The sequence below is a fragment of the Pezoporus occidentalis genome, unplaced genomic scaffold (genome assembly GCF_034315485.1).
Source record: "Pezoporus occidentalis ecotype Australia unplaced genomic scaffold, CSIRO_AGI_Poc_V1 ctg8, whole genome shotgun sequence".
NCBI classification, from domain to species: Eukaryota; Metazoa; Chordata; class Aves; order Psittaciformes; family Psittacidae; genus Pezoporus; species Pezoporus occidentalis.
This window is the reverse complement of record NW_026916158.1, coordinates 4,600,544-4,615,866: the sequence shown is the minus strand read 5'-3', so window position 1 is coordinate 4,615,866 and position 15,323 is coordinate 4,600,544. Positions and strand designations below refer to the sequence as shown.

At 38.3% G+C, this 15,323-nt stretch overlaps 1 protein-coding gene across 5 annotated transcripts in view; it reads left to right on the top strand.

The window, feature by feature from the left end:
* Positions 1–15,323, top strand: part of PLCH1 (phospholipase C eta 1) — an 80,156-nt gene that overhangs the window by 51,538 nt on the left and 13,295 nt on the right. For 4 of the 5 annotated variants that reach the window (XM_062603510.1, XM_062603508.1, XM_062603506.1 and 1 more), the window contains 8 exons: positions 876–1,079; positions 2,632–2,752; positions 4,039–4,210; positions 7,112–7,219; positions 8,895–9,056; positions 11,599–11,670; positions 14,478–14,572; positions 15,223–15,323. In XM_062603510.1, the coding sequence (XP_062459494.1) occupies positions 876–1,079; positions 2,632–2,752; positions 4,039–4,210; positions 7,112–7,219; positions 8,895–9,056; positions 11,599–11,670; positions 14,478–14,572; positions 15,223–15,323 (1,035 nt within the window). The remainder of the gene's footprint in view (positions 1–875; positions 1,080–2,631; positions 2,753–4,038; positions 4,211–7,111; positions 7,220–8,894; positions 9,057–11,598; positions 11,671–14,477; positions 14,573–15,222) is intronic. The other variant, XM_062603509.1, reaches the window with a different exon arrangement.

The following is a 15,323-nucleotide window of genomic DNA, read 5'->3' as shown; positions in this document are numbered from 1 at the left end:
TTTTTGTAGCAGTAATGACTCGTGGTTTAGCTGCTTACATAGCATCTAGATGAAGAGATCATTTTTATCTCACTGAATAATGGTGAGGGAGGATATTTTCTTCCACCAGTTCTAACAGAATCAGTAACAGATTCTTCTGTTCCACTTAATAGTGGAGTGGTTTTGTCTGAACTGCAGAAGGCAGCTGGAGCACACTTGTTTGTCCATGCACTGGATTTGGTGTAGGCTTGTCAGGGTTTCATAGAATTTTTACATGTGTGTTTTTGTCATCTGCCCCTTTTGAGAGTCTGAATGAAACATCTGATCTGAAAATAGGTTGGCCAGTGGCCATATCTATCTGTCTCGTTTTCAGCCTTCTCATATAGCTACTGTTCTTTACTTTTTATGTTTCTCTTAGAATCCTATTTTGTTTTTCACTATTAGTTGTTAATTAATTTCTAAAGAGACTTAGCTCAATGTGACATTTTGCAAATGCTTGATTTTTATTTTTCAGAGAAGTCATAAATGTGTCTTTCTAGATTATATTTGCTCTTCTAGTTCAAAGCTGTTTGAAAATTGTCTGGGTTGGATCTTGGGAATGTATACTTGTCAAAGGTGTCAGAACTTCTATAGGCTTCAAAAAGAAATACCTGTGTGTCTGCCACCAGTGGACTGAGTCTGTGCAGCATCTTCAGTTTGCAAAGATCCAAGCAAGTCACAGGCAGGAGTTAATATGTTGAAAACACAGGGTACAGGAAAATAATCCCTGTGATGTGGTTTTGGAGACCACAAGCACAGACAAGCATAAAGAGAAAAAAATAAATGTTACAGTGCAAATCATTTGCTTGGCAAATATGTACTGCATCTATTGCAAAACTGTTTCTCTTTGTTCAAAGGTTTCACCAATTTCATGCGCAGTCCTGCTTGCGATATATTTAATCCGCTGCACTGCGAAGTGCACCAGGATATGGATCAACCCCTTTGTAACTACTTTATTGCTTCATCTCACAATACATACCTGACGGGAGACCAACTGCTGTCCCAGTCCAGAGTGGAGATGTATGCACGAGTGCTGCAAGATGGTTGTCGATGTGTTGAAGGTATATTTTTAGTGTAACTTGCTGGCTCTGGGAAGTATGGTGGATATTTCTTATGAGCACAAAGTCAGTGGCAAATTCAAAGCATTAATGCTTCACTGTCTGATTACCTTAAATAGTAAACTCTTGTTTTCTAGCTGTCTAAACAGAATTTTCCTATTGGGGATGACAATCTCAAACATCACAGACACCACAGTTTTCTCCTGCCTGCTGCTGTGTTCTGCTTTTCTCAGCCAGTGCAAGTCTTCCATTGCCCTGAATTTGTGTAAAGCATATTTTTTTGTGGCACAAGTTCCAGTAAGGCAATGGGCAGGCACCTGTCTGGGAACCTGCAGCTCCAGCAGAGCAGGCCTGGGTGTTCTGCTCTGCAGGTCCTCTGTGCATCACAGAACAGCTTCCAAATCCACATTGTTCAGAATGAGCTAAACTAGCAAAGACCTTTTTGTTTCACAAGCTGAATGGGAAAGTGGGTGTTTGCATATGCAGTTCCTCCCGTGGATGCAAAGGGAAGATGAAAGGTGCCTGGAGGAGGAGGACAGGTGAGCAAACAGTGCATTCTGTCAGCACAGCTGAGTATCTACTTCTGTCACCATCTTAGAGCTGAGAAACTTAGCTTTTGTCTGCCACAATGGAGAGGTGGGATGCAGTTTCATTGGCTTAATGCTGATGGATTAAAACAAGATGCTGTTTGATAGCCTAGAGAGTGTGTTGGATTCTTGTTTAAGTTCTGCATGATTTAAATAAAACATTAGCATTTTGTTTTCAGGATCCTGGGTAGAATAAAGTCTTTTGACAAATTTTTTAGAACTAATACTGCAAAACTCATCTCTAGAAAAAAAAAAGTTATTCTGAATTTAGAAATTAATTAGAGAAAGTGAACCTGAGAAGATTGGGCAATCTACCACTGTACTTTCACTTTTGTAGGAAAGTTCACCAGAACACAGAGTAGCATGCTATTTTGTTTGATCTCAAAACTGTTGTGGGCTCTATACAGCCTAGCTAATAGCTCTGTGGCTTCTCTTTGTGAAGCTCTTGACTTCCTATAGAGGCAACAGTAGTAACAAGGTTGGTGTGAATCCAGGATAATTCATTAGGAGAAGTATTACTGTCCTAATCCATTCTACGTATTATGGATTTGATGCTACTTTTACTGTAGTCAGTTATAAAACTGCATGCTTAATTGGGCATGGAAAAAGACTAAATTCTTTTTAAATAGTCTGTCTTTCAGAAGCAGAAGCTGCTTTCCCAAGAGATAGCTGTAAATGTTATTTGCCTATCACACCTTTATAATTTTATATATAAGGGAAAAAACCTCTGCTTAATATAAGGGGAAAAAAACTAATTTAGGTTACATATTTCTCATTTGGTGTAAGAAAAAAACCTGGTTTGTTAGTGTTAATTCAATTGGTAGGTCATAATAAATTGAATGAATTTCTTGACACCTGCATGTTTGGGTAGTGTACCTATTATTGCCAGTTCTGCTGGCAAGCAAGATCAGCAGAAATGTATCAGATCATGGGCATCTCTTAATGTATAGCTTTTTCTTTCCTAATAGTGGACTGCTGGGATGGTCCAGATGGAGAGCCGGTAGTGCACCATGGTTACACTCTTACTTCTAAAATACTTTTCCGTGATGTGGCAGAAACTATCAATAAATACGCCTTCATCAAAAACGAGTAAGTGTAGAGTGAGTTTTGAAGCTACATGTCTGGTTTGTGTAGTTAATCCCATGTCTAAATCAACAGTCAATGTCAGGAAGTACGAATATTCCTTAAAACACACTGAAAAATTATAAATTTGGTTCTGTTCCCGTTTGTCATATTTATTGTTCAACTGCACGAGCTGTTTCCATCAATCAAGTTAGAATGTTCGTTCTAAGTTAGAAAGACCTTTCTTGCATTGTAAACTCAGTAATGTTTTGAACAGTCTGAAACTGTTGAATATCTTTGAACAGAACTTCCCACTCATATCCACAGGGAAATTATTCTTAAAAATCAGTATATTCTCTATGTAAGGAAAATGCTTCATTTTAGTAGGAAAATTGAGAAACTATCTCATATATAGCATGAGAAAATACTGAGATGTGGGGTAATGTTCAGATTCTATTTTGTTTACCATGGTAATATGTAACAGTTTATTATGAAAATCATGGAGTTTAACCACATATATCCAGCAGTCTTAGGTCATGAGTATAGAATTTTGAGTATTTTAGAGAGAATAAAGGGGAAATGCTTACATTCTCTTATTAAAAAAAAAAAAAGGGCAGGAGGCAGGGGGAGGCAAAAAAATTCCCAACCAACAAACAAAATACTCAAGCCCAAAAGTTTGGTGTTACCGATTAGAAACAGGAGATGGGGATTTCAAAACTGAAGGAGGTGGTTCTTTATTTGAGGTGTAGTTGGCACTGAGGATTCCTTGCCGTAGAATTCTGGGGCTGCCAAGAGTTTAGAAAACAACAAGGCAAATTTGTGGAATGTCCTTACCTAAGGAAACTTCAGCTGTAAGTTACTGGAGCCTTGGATCTTTTGATTCCAGAACATTTTTCTTCAGGAGCATCTTGCTGGTCACTTAGAGCTTACAAAGACTTTGTTCATGGCTTGCAAAGGAGTAACGTACCTTCTGCTCAGTTAGATAGAACAGCAAGGCATTCTGTTGCTGATGAGCTTTATTGCAAATTTCTCTGTGCCTCATGCTTGGTGATCATCACTTTCAAACTTTGTCATCCTGTGTGCTAGTGGGTAGGGTTGGAGTAAAAGAGCAGAATCGCCTGCAGGGACTGTCCAAGGGATTCTGACAGAACACAGATTTGGGAGTTCATGTGTAAAGTCCTTCTTTCCAAAGTGAGTTTGTTTCCAGACTACTAACAATGCAAAAGCAAACTGTAAAAAAAGTTTACATGGCAAGCTGTGCAGGTCTTCTCTCTTAAAACAGTTATGACAATATCTGGGGTTTTTGCTTCTAGGTTTCCGGTGATACTATCTATTGAAAACCATTGCAGTATTCAGCAGCAAAAGAAGATTGCTCAGTACATGAAGGAGATATTTGGTGACAAACTGGACTTGTCATCTGTAGTCACTGCAGATTACAGACAACTTCCTAGCCCTCAAAATTTGAAAGGGAAAATTCTAGTGAAGGTAACTTGCTACTGGTGGTGTGTTCAAAATGCAAAAAAAAGAGTAATATTTATTGTGCTATTTACTGTATATTTTCTTTGGCTTTAGAGATCTAGTTCAGCAGTATCATGTAGAATAGTACAGATGTAGTAAGTGAGTTAAAATTCTGAGCTTTTCAGAGGCACTCAAACTGAGTTCACCTTGGACTTGGCAAGGGTTCCAAAGTACTTTTGTAGGTGTTTCAACAGGGAGGTGATATCAAGAGCAGTGGAAAGAAAATTCTTCCTATTTTTTGAGCATCTTACCTGAGAGTCTTAAAGAAAAAGGTGCTTATTTTTAAACCTTAGCACCATGTCAGGAGAGCAGAAAAATGACATAAAATCCATCAAGATGAATAAAACAAACTGTGACAGTTATCTGAACCTGGTATTTTCCTTTTTTTTTTTTTTTATTTTTAATTTGTTTAAATTTGTCTGGCCTGTTATTAGTGGATATTGTTCTGTATGGTTCAGATCCCTATAGCATCTAAACATTACCCTACAGTTCCTTCTTGATACTCATATTTTGGAGTAATACAAAAGCATCTCAAAATTTCTTGTGTTTTCTCGCATTTCCCCCTCATCTTGCTTTGAGCAGTAGTTCATGAAATGAAACTATTTTCACGGTTCATCAGCTGTGTTTATGAAAGAAGAGCACTTCAGAAGGTAGCTGTAAGGAACAGTGAAGGAGGAGGAGGCCCTGGAGCACTGAAGTTAGTGTTGTATGCAAGATTAATTGTTTGAACCTCTCAGTATAAATGGGTTTGCTCTGAAAGGAATTTCGAAGACTGAGATGGATATAATAAGAAAGAAATGCAAGGCAGATCTTTGAGAGGGTGATTAATAGAGTTGTGGCTTATCAGACTGTCAAATTTACTTTGACACATGAGAGCAATTACTTTGTTGTGAGCTCTTGAGATACTTTTTTTTTTCCCCCCCTCTGTCCTCTATATCAAGCTGGCTACCAGGATTCACAATTCTGGTTTGATGTTAGTTTGGACATATTTCAATGTGTAGTGCAAAGCTGATTCTGAATTAGAAGACCTTTACGTGCTTTACTGAATCAGTTTTCATGTGTAACTGCTAGTTAATAAACTATGCAAGCATGCAGTGTTGGTGTTTTAGAGAGTCAAACTAAACAGTACGTAATGTCAGTCGTGTGACAAAACCTGGCACACCTGGCTTGAAATACGATGTCAATGCAGAAAAAAACAGAAGAGGTTTGATACTGTGCAGCTCTTACATGAAAATTTGAGATGGTTTTTGTAGTACACCTGAGTTTGTAACTTCAGTTTAATTCTTCAGTTGACAGTGCTGAAACCCCATGAGCTGTTACAAAATAGTATGGAGCTGAGCTAATGTTTAGAGAATAAGGAATGCTATTTTAAGCATCACAGTATCTTTTCACAAAGCCCTGTCTCCCATCTCCTTCTCAATTTAAGCAGCCCTCTCGGAAAAGATAAAATCATATTTAAGAATCAGCATCCTGTTGAGAACTAACCAGTTTCTCATATTTTGCCATTATTTTTGCTGGGGTTTGCGTTTTACTTTGAAAGGCAGTTTTGATTCATTAGCCAAACAATTTTGAGTAATGGCATAATTTTCATTCTGCTAGTGTATATAAAGAGTAATTGTAATAATACTCACAGATTTAAGCCAGTATTAAAGGTGACAGTGTGTAGTGAATTTGACCTACTCGTTAGCGGTAGCATTATTAATTTCGAAATGCAGCCAGAAATCAATCTATTTCTGCAGAAAACTGGGTATAATTCCTGTCTACCTCTGCCACTGATGAAACAGACTGTGAACATTTCTGCAGTCAGTGAGAAAGACACACATAGAAGTAATAACTCAAAAGTTTAATAGGTAATTTATTAAGTAGCAGATGGTAAAGCAAGAGGCAGTGGCCACAAGTTACAGCTTGGGAGGGGCAGATTGGATGCCAGGAAAAGCTTTTTCAGCTGATAGTAGTGCAGCATGGAAAGAGACTGTGCAGAAGGCCAGGGGAGTCTCCACCTTTGAAAGTTTGCAAGACGTGGCAAAGGAAAGCTCGACGAGAGCTGGTAATGATCCTCCTTTACTGGGAGATTGGACCAAAGACATTCAGAGCTCCCATAGCCAACATTTCTAAGGTTCTGTGACTGCACTTCACTGTAAGTCATGAAACAGCAAAATCAAAGATTAATGCTCTAAAAAGCAAAACTAATCTGTCAGAGCATTTGTTTTTTTTACTGTAAGTAGCCAGTAACCTCTGTTTGATGCTCACCACTCTAATCAGTTGTTGGAAACTAGACATGGAGTTAAAGTAGTTCCTTTCTAATGTAGATATACGACATTCACAGTACTGGATTAGCATCTAATTTTGGACTGCTGACTATACTCTTGCCTGAGCATGCAATATTAAAATAGGTTTTGGCTTTGCTGCTTCCTTCATGTTGATGGGTGCTTGCAGTGACTTCTTTTGTGTCTGTGTTTTCTATTCTTATGAGGAACCTATAACAAAATCTCAGCTTGTGACTTTTTTTTTAAAATGTTAAATATACAGTCGTCTGCTTGCTAGGAGTAAGTCTGAAATATCTGAAAGTTAACTGAAAAAAATCTTTTGGACCCTTGCTTGCTTTCTCCAGACATGGGAGATGATACACTTTTTTGAAAGAGCTTGCAAAGATCTTCCAGTAAGAAACTCTTCCAGAAAATCTTAAAATATCACCTGTGATAATCTAGGTCCTTGAACCAGTTTGCATGAGACTCTCTGAAAACAATTTCCAGACTGTGGCCATAATTAAAATAAGGAATAGTTGAGGAATGGGCTGTTTTGGTCTTTGCATTAAATAAAACTGTCCATGTGTGCATTTATTGTGAATATTTTTTTTCCTCATTTTAGGGTAAAAAGTTGCCTTGCAGTCTCGGGCCAGATGCTGAGGAAGGAGAAGTTTCAGATGAGGATAGTGCTGATGAAATTGAAGATGACTGCAAATTAAAGCCTAGCTATGTATGTGCATTTATACAGTTCCTAGAACTGTTATAACTCTACAATGCATACTCTATAATCCTACGTAGTTGTTAGCAGATGAGTTTTTAACTGTGATTTTTAAGTCAGGCCCTTAAGATAAAGAAGTTATATAATTTCACATTTAGATATGGAGTTACGTTGTTTGGAAATGCACACTTTGTCTTTTAAATCATATAAATAAAGGATTTAAATAATTCAGGTACACTAGACTGTAAGCATTGATGCCAGCACTTGCAAGCTTGCTAGGCTTTTTTCAGATACAAATGTGTAGTACTTAAAGCAATGGCATGATGGATTTGCTACACAATTGCTAGATGAAAATTGAGACATACAAGTGAAACAAATATGAGGTTCATTTTCAATCCTTCTTTTTCTTATTTTTTGATACAGAAGATTGATTTCTGTTTGCTTTCTTAACTCTTCATTTATTTTTCTGCTGTTAATTTTATTAACATATTTTTTGCTACAAGCTGAAACTGGTGTGCATTATCCAGCAAGTGTTTTTTTTTACTAGTCAGGAGACAGCCTTGCTTCACCAGTTAAAACTTTTGAACAAAGAAAATGCTATCTAGGGAGACATAGAAAGAATTGATTTGAAAGAATTCAAATTAGCACTTGGCAAGTCTAGTGTTTAGCTTGCTCCATGACTTGGAATGTTATATTTTTGTTGGTATTTACTACAGTATTGGAAATATTTGGTATTAATTTATGGGGAAGCTTGAAGACTCCCAATTCCATAAATCTTTAGGAATATGATTGATTTTAAGTACAGCTACAAAATTCTGCAGGTTTAAGTTCAAGGAAAAAGTATATATTGAAAGAACATAACTCTCATTATGGGTGTAGTGAGATGAGATTGCTCTACTGGTTCTGAAACCAATGTAAGGCCTGAAACCAATGTGCTGTTCAAAGGAGCAGTCTGTGTAATCCATGTATACTTTACTAATGTGGCTTCAGCACTTCTGATAAGATTATGGTTTCTTTAACAGAAAGATCTATGACAAATTTGGCAATCCTTAAAGCCAATGCAGAACACAGTATGTATATATTTTGGGGTTAGAAATGGAATGTGTTAGGACAGAACAGTTGCTATCCTCTCCTTTCTCAAGAGAGGTCTCCCACCTCAGTGACAAAGGGATGCTAAGTGCACACTGTTCTACAAGATCCATTTTTATTTTAGGCACCTTATGTAAGAGACTGGTTTCTGTCTGTATAGTACATATGAGTGATGTTAACTCCTCTTTCTTACTGTTTGGAGCCAAAGTATAACGATGCTTGGGTTGTCTGGTATTTTGGAGGAAGTAGGTAAGTGCATTAGCTTGTCATCATCTGAGAGAGAAGATCAGACTTGTGACAGTTTTGAAAGAAATTGCTAACACCAGGGCCAGGTTCTGGGCGTTCTACGTGGTGGACTGTGATTTGGTGTGGCAGCGTAAGTTGCGTCAGGAGGACTAAAAAGAAAAAGGAGAATGGAAAGGGCTGTAAAAGTGATAATAAAAAGGCAAGGTTATGCAAGACAGAATTATACAAGAAGCTTCTTCTTGCACAGAGAAAATGTTCGTAGTGTTGTGTTGCCCAAAACGTGTGTAATGCTTCCTCAGGCTGTTCCAGAAGCGATGGACATAATAATCTACTTTAACTGGATTTCTTTCAGAGTAATGGTGCAACTGAGCACCAGGTGGAATCTTTTATAAGAACAAAACTGGAATCTCTAATAAAAGAATCCCAAATCAGGGACAAAGAAGATCCTGACAGCTTCACTGTGAGAGCCCTACTAAAGGCAACTCATGAGGGTTTAAATGTTAACCTGAAGCAGGTATGTGGGTTTTTCCCTTTCATATGCTCTGTTCAATATTAAGAGAGCACAATGTGTATTACACATTTTTCAGATGAGAAAACTGATACATTTTAAACAGCTTCTGAAAGTTTGCTTTGTCCAAAAAGCAAAAACTTGGAACTATTTTAGGGAAATACCTAAGAAGAGAATTTGGTCAAATGTGAAGAGTATGTTGCTTCAATGTTTTCTAATCGGGTTTACTCCTTGTGACACTTGGAAGCAACCACTGCGGTTAAGTACCAATTGCAAGCATGTATCAAGCAATTCAGTTGGTGTCTAGAAAGATCCTTTTTCTGTTGCCTTAGTCTTAGGAAGTCTGGCTGTAATAACAGAAAGTGTTCTCTGCCTGTAATGCCAATGGATGAAAGAAAGGCTGGGTTTTTTCATGACTTTGAGACTGTTTCAGATCAAAAAGGGCAGGTTTTCTTTTCCCTTTTGACATCAAACTACTTTTGTAAAACAATAAAATGTATCAGAATTTTGACTACGTCAGTAAACAGCACCTTGAATCCACGGATACCATACTTGTACCTCAATTGTATGCAAACCTGGGTTAAATACTGAGTGAATTGTTGTGTGGGAGTGCCTACTCTGTAAGAGGTGTAGTCTTAAAGGTCAAGTAGCTCTGCTTCCTGCATGTCTTCCCACTCTTTAGAGCTTATGTAGTTCTCATCAATCTTTCTCCAAGGCTGGACCTATGAGACTTTTGCCTGGAGCCAGGCTTGACTACAGCAAACATGCTCGGCTTGTGCTGATGCTCGAGACATCTGTAAAACCTGTGTTGTGGTGGGAAGAGGCTGTAAGAGTGCAGAGGACAAAACAATCTGACATGACAGAGAAGGGTTATTTTCAGACTTTGGCTTTGCAGCCTGAGAACAGTCAGATTGCTTGTTCCCTTTGGCCTTCATGAGGTCAGAAAAGTGGGATTTCAGAGAGCAAACTCCCTGTGTTAGTAAATATGATTATATATGAGTCATTTCAATGCTACTTTGTGTTAAAATTACATTTGCTGTGTTCTCTGATGTCTGGAAAATTATTGGCCCCTAGATAGCTTTTGAAGGGGTAAGAAGTTTTGTTTAGAGAATGCAAATTTCTATAAGGTGTTGATGTTGGATATGATGAATGAGATTACCCATTACATGTCATTGATGTGATAAAAGTACTGAAAATACTTTAGTAATACAAGTGCATTATTCAGATATCTGTCAGGTAATAATATTAAATGATAGAATTTTCTAACTGACATTTGAAATTATTAGATCTCTTGCTGCAGCAATCCTGTGTGAAGATTGATTGTACATGACTCTTTTCAAGGGTCTTATAGCAATACAGAGCTGAACAATTAATAGTTAAAACAATAATAAGAATAATTTATAGCCACTGTTGACTTAGGTGGGAGGAAGCTAACTGGTTAAACACTTTGGTGGCTTGGTAATTGTCTAACTCATTAGCTAGCTTTGGTGGTGTTGTAAAGCTTTTTTCTAGTAGTTTGTAATTGATGTACCAAAATGGGATCTGTTGGGAATTTTTTCCACTTTTTGGTGGTCAGATCTCATTTTCCTTTATCGCAAGTTTTATGTGCTCATCGCCAGTAATTACCAAGTGGGTTCTGGGGGTAGGTGAGCAAGGTAAGCAAGCAGTGTGTACAATACTTACTGTCAGGCCTGATACTAGTTTCAGTTTGCTGTTGAAATTGTCAACTCTCACCCTTATCTGAGGGAGAAAAGCACTTTGTCTGCTGAAGTTTCATTCAGCGTTTTACAGAGACTTTCATCCTGAGCTAGGAACAAATCTTTGAACATAGATACAGAGGCTGTTGACCTCCTTGGATGTAGTGCCCTTACCACGACAGTAGTCGGAAGCGAATTCCAACTCAACACTGAACAGGGAATAATTGGAATTCATAGGAATTGCTGAAACCCTGGGGAAATATTCTTCAGCACCTTTAGGTCTTTGTTTTGCTTTTTAGAAGAGGAAGGAATGTGCTTTTCTGACAGAAAAAACTAGGTGCTGCTTGGGATTATCAAATTTGTGTCTAGGGGCATGGCTATAAATATGAAACTCAGACTTCACGCTACCTATGAAAAGTCCACATTTATCTGCTAGATTTTTTTTTTTTTCCCTTTGTGATTGTTTTCAAGTGCGCTTTCAAATGTGTTTTGTTGTTGCTTGCTTGTTTTTGCTAGACTGCTTTTTGTACATGGTTGGTTGTTGTCTTAAGTGTCAATATTTTTCCTTAATGCTAGAGGGTTGCTAAGCTATCAATTATATAAGCATATTAGAGAAGTCCTGTGAAGATCTTGGATTTCAGTTTATGGTCACAGATCAGTATGTTGCAGTTTAGACTTTAACTCACTTTTATTCTCACTTGGAATCACTGTACTTTTCTAATAGTGAATCAGGGTGACATGCAAAAACTTACATTAGGTAGAAATGATGTCTTTTAGAGACTGTAGCAGTCTCTTTAGGGATGCTTCTGAAGGTATCTAGTTACACTTCTTATTGCCCTTTCTCTGCACAGAACCTGGATGTAAAAGAAGGTGGAAAAAAGTCTCATAGTCGATCATTAATGGGCAACTTCGGTAAACACAAAGTAAGTAAAATGAAAGACTCAGTTTGTTCTTCTAGTTCTCACAGCATTCTAGAGACACTGGGTATGTTTTATTGCTTGGAACAAGCATGGTGTGTAGGGGGCAGTCAGAAAATCTGTGTGATTACACATTTATTGCTGTTCAGAGGAATACTGGCTGCTAGCATTATTGGAGAACTTTTTAAAGATGAGCTTGTAAAGTAAAAAAAATAAAATAAAAAAACACCAACACCAAAAAAAAAAACAAAATCTTGCCTGACCAAAAAGATTGTCTTTACCAGTGATGTGGAATTGCTGGTTTTCTGATCAAACTTGCAACGGCATAAAAGTAACATAGACAAATGCCTTGGTGTATTCTTATTTTCCAGACTTGTGTGCACACAGCACACATAATGTTGGTTTCATTCAGGGTCCAGTTTTGCTGTTTCATACCCTGAGCAGTGCCACACAGGGTGTGCTGTGACTGGCTTTCCACTTGATTTAGGGGTCTGCTGTGACTGAGTACTGGCTCTGACTTCTGCTTTGTAAGAATGTATTCTTTTCTGGTCTCTTAATGGTTTTGCAGCTAAGTTAGATCTCTGTGTAGCTGCTAGGTCAAACTGCTTCGCTGGTCTTCACTGTTGCAGCTGAACCAAGTAAGATCTGATACAATTCAAATGAGTGTGAGGTTTCATTTTACAGGTGGACAGCAGCTACCAGAAGTGACAGTGAGCCTATGTTTCTTCCTATTCCCGTATCTTGACAAATGTGTTCCTGTCATCCACCTCCCCTGTTCCCACACTCCCACAGTGCATTGAGGCTTGGATTTATTGAACATGTAATCTCAGCATGATTTGGTTCAACTGAAGGCTTCCTTCCTCCTGAGTCAATTAGCAGATACCAAGTAAATAAATCAGTAGATAGGCTTGTCAGGAAAGGGGCACACAGCAGTTCTGCATCTGAGTCACTGTGCTGCCAGCACTGCCTCTGCCCCAGCCTGCAAGACACCTGTATTGCTCTTCAGTGCTCTTTGCAGTGAAAGCTGCATCTGAGCAGGGAACACACTCTGTAATTGATAAAATCTGAGCATCAGCTTAGGAAAAACAGCAATTATGAAATAGTTCATACAACTTAATCAGCCACCAGTTCATCTGCTGTGGAGTCAGCTAGTAGCCATCAGAAATTCATTCTCTAAGCAGGACTCATTTACACTGTGATTATAAGCTTACATCAGATGGAAGCGAACATACTTCTTTCAGCAGCTTTAGCTAAGTGCACATTATTCACCCAGAATATGTTGAGATCTGTAAGTACCTGTTGTGCATGATAGTGGACACTTCTCTTTGTAACCTGTGCTTGCTGATGGGAAAACAGATGCTGTGGAATGAGATATCACAGGCGAAAGTCAGCCACTAAAAATTGCTGGTTATGCTGAGGGCTGGAAAATATGTCAATAATTTAATTACTACAACTATCTAACCTAATGGATAGAGAAGGTTGGAAAGCCCATTTGCTTCATCTCTGCTGAAAAAAATTCAGAGTATATATAGATTTTTTTTTTTTTTTTTTTTCTTCCCAATTGTGTTGTAGACTGAGGCAACAGGATTGTCCAGTAACTTCCCATTTATGCCATTCCAGCTAAAGGGAAGGACAGTTACTATTGATATTTTTGCAGGTACAAAATCATCCACTCAGGGATATTGACTTGGGGTATTTTCAGCCAGCTCTTGTGCCTCATGTATAAACTCTTTAAAAACTGCCAGTGGAGGGACAAACACACTAAGGCTGGTAGTTCCTGCAACTTAACTGTGGGAAGCATCCCCGGTGCAGACCTTCAGATTCCAAAATTAAACCAAGGAAATTATTCCCAATCTAGGCAATTTTATTTCAGCGCTAAACACAGCAAACTAAATTATGTACATTATTTGTGTATCATAACAGGAGAAATCTGTGCTCAATTAGCCATATGAGTAAAAGGATAAAGAGTTTTCAGTTATATTGTTAATTACCCCTTGATGAGAAGGGAATTAAAGAAACTCTCACTTGAAGACATTGTTAGTGTTACAAAAGATGTAATGTTGTTGAAATAGGAAACTATTAAGTAACAGTTGCTTGTGAAATAAAGGTGCTTTGGAGATGTTAATGTTTTTATCATAGCTATTTACTGTCTACTGTAATAATTTGGAATAACTTGAATGCTTGTATGGGGGGGCTCAAAAGGCCGCAGAAGGATGACGTTTGAAAATTTTGCCCAGACTGTTCTCCACTTCGTGGATTATTCCCTAAATTTTCTAAGTTGGGAGTAGCATAGGTAGGTGAAAGCAACGCATGTTGTGTGTTACTGTTTGTTAAATATGATACAACCCATTAGAATTTCAGCAGGACTAGTGGCCAGTGTACTGGAGACAGTTGGAACATTGTTGTGTTTTCATGTTAGGAGGGAGCAGGGGAGGGAAGCTGCAGAATATGCACTGGCTTGCAAAGGACTGGTCAGTTTGCAGAAATAATATTCTTCAGGCTTGGATTTGTCTGCTTGCCAGCAGATAAAACTTCTCCCTGGATGCAGGCTTGGACCCTTGCAGCCGGATAGTGAGATCTGGGCACACGTGCTTTGTTTTGGCTTTTTTTCTCTGCATGTATGGAAACACTTGACATACCCAGAGTTTTCTGTTGTCAAACCCCCAGAGGTCATTCAGCATCCTTGTAGGACACTGGTCCTGTGCTGTAAACCTTCTGCAGCTTGCCCAACCCACTGACATTAATTACAAGAATGTGTATTTATAGACCCACCCCATAAGCTGACACAGCTGTGCTTGATTCTTTCCCAACAGAAAGCTGTGAAGGTAGCATCCAAATACCATAGTGCATCAGATGATGATGAAAGCCAGCAAACACCCTGTGGAAAGGAAATGGGGCAGCTCCACAGGTGAGCCATGAATCACCATAGTTTTACAGCTCAGTTAAGCTAGAGGCAATATTTACTATTATCAATACTTACATGTCATTGCCTCGGGGAAGTCTGTTCTTAAGACCAGGTCATTTATGACACTTCTGTTGGTGTATATTTTGCTTGACTGCTGTAGCCTGATATTTTGATTACATAGGTTTTCATAGCTGATAGTAATACTCTTCTAATGGAAAAATGCCGATCTACATTTTGCATGCTGTAAGAAAACTGTTTAGGCTAGGTAAGGGTACATCACAGCCCAGCAAACTTTATTACATCTGAGAATGTAAAGAAAAAGCAATCAAAAAAGTGCCATTGAGAATGCATTTGTTGTCACTCCAGTGCTCCTTTTTCAGATACAGCTCAAAGCTGTCTGCCTTGTTTATGTTGAGAAGAGACATGGTGCAGCTATTTCATTATGTTTTAAATGAAAAAAAATGTGTATTGTGACTATACAGGTACGAGGGGAACAGTCGTCTTGGAGCCCTCTCTGAGAAAGTTTGCCACACACGGTTCCCTGTTCACAGTTGTTCATTTCCTTATAGATGAAAAGAAGAGAAAGGGAGCTTGAAATATGCTTTAAATATTGAAAATCTCCTGATTTGTTTTATGTATTGAACATATTTCAGCAGACTGGCTCATCGAAGAAGAACAGTGAAGCTGTGCCGAGCTCTCTCTGACCTAGTGGTGTACACAAACTCTGTGGCTGCCCAGGATATAGTAGATGATG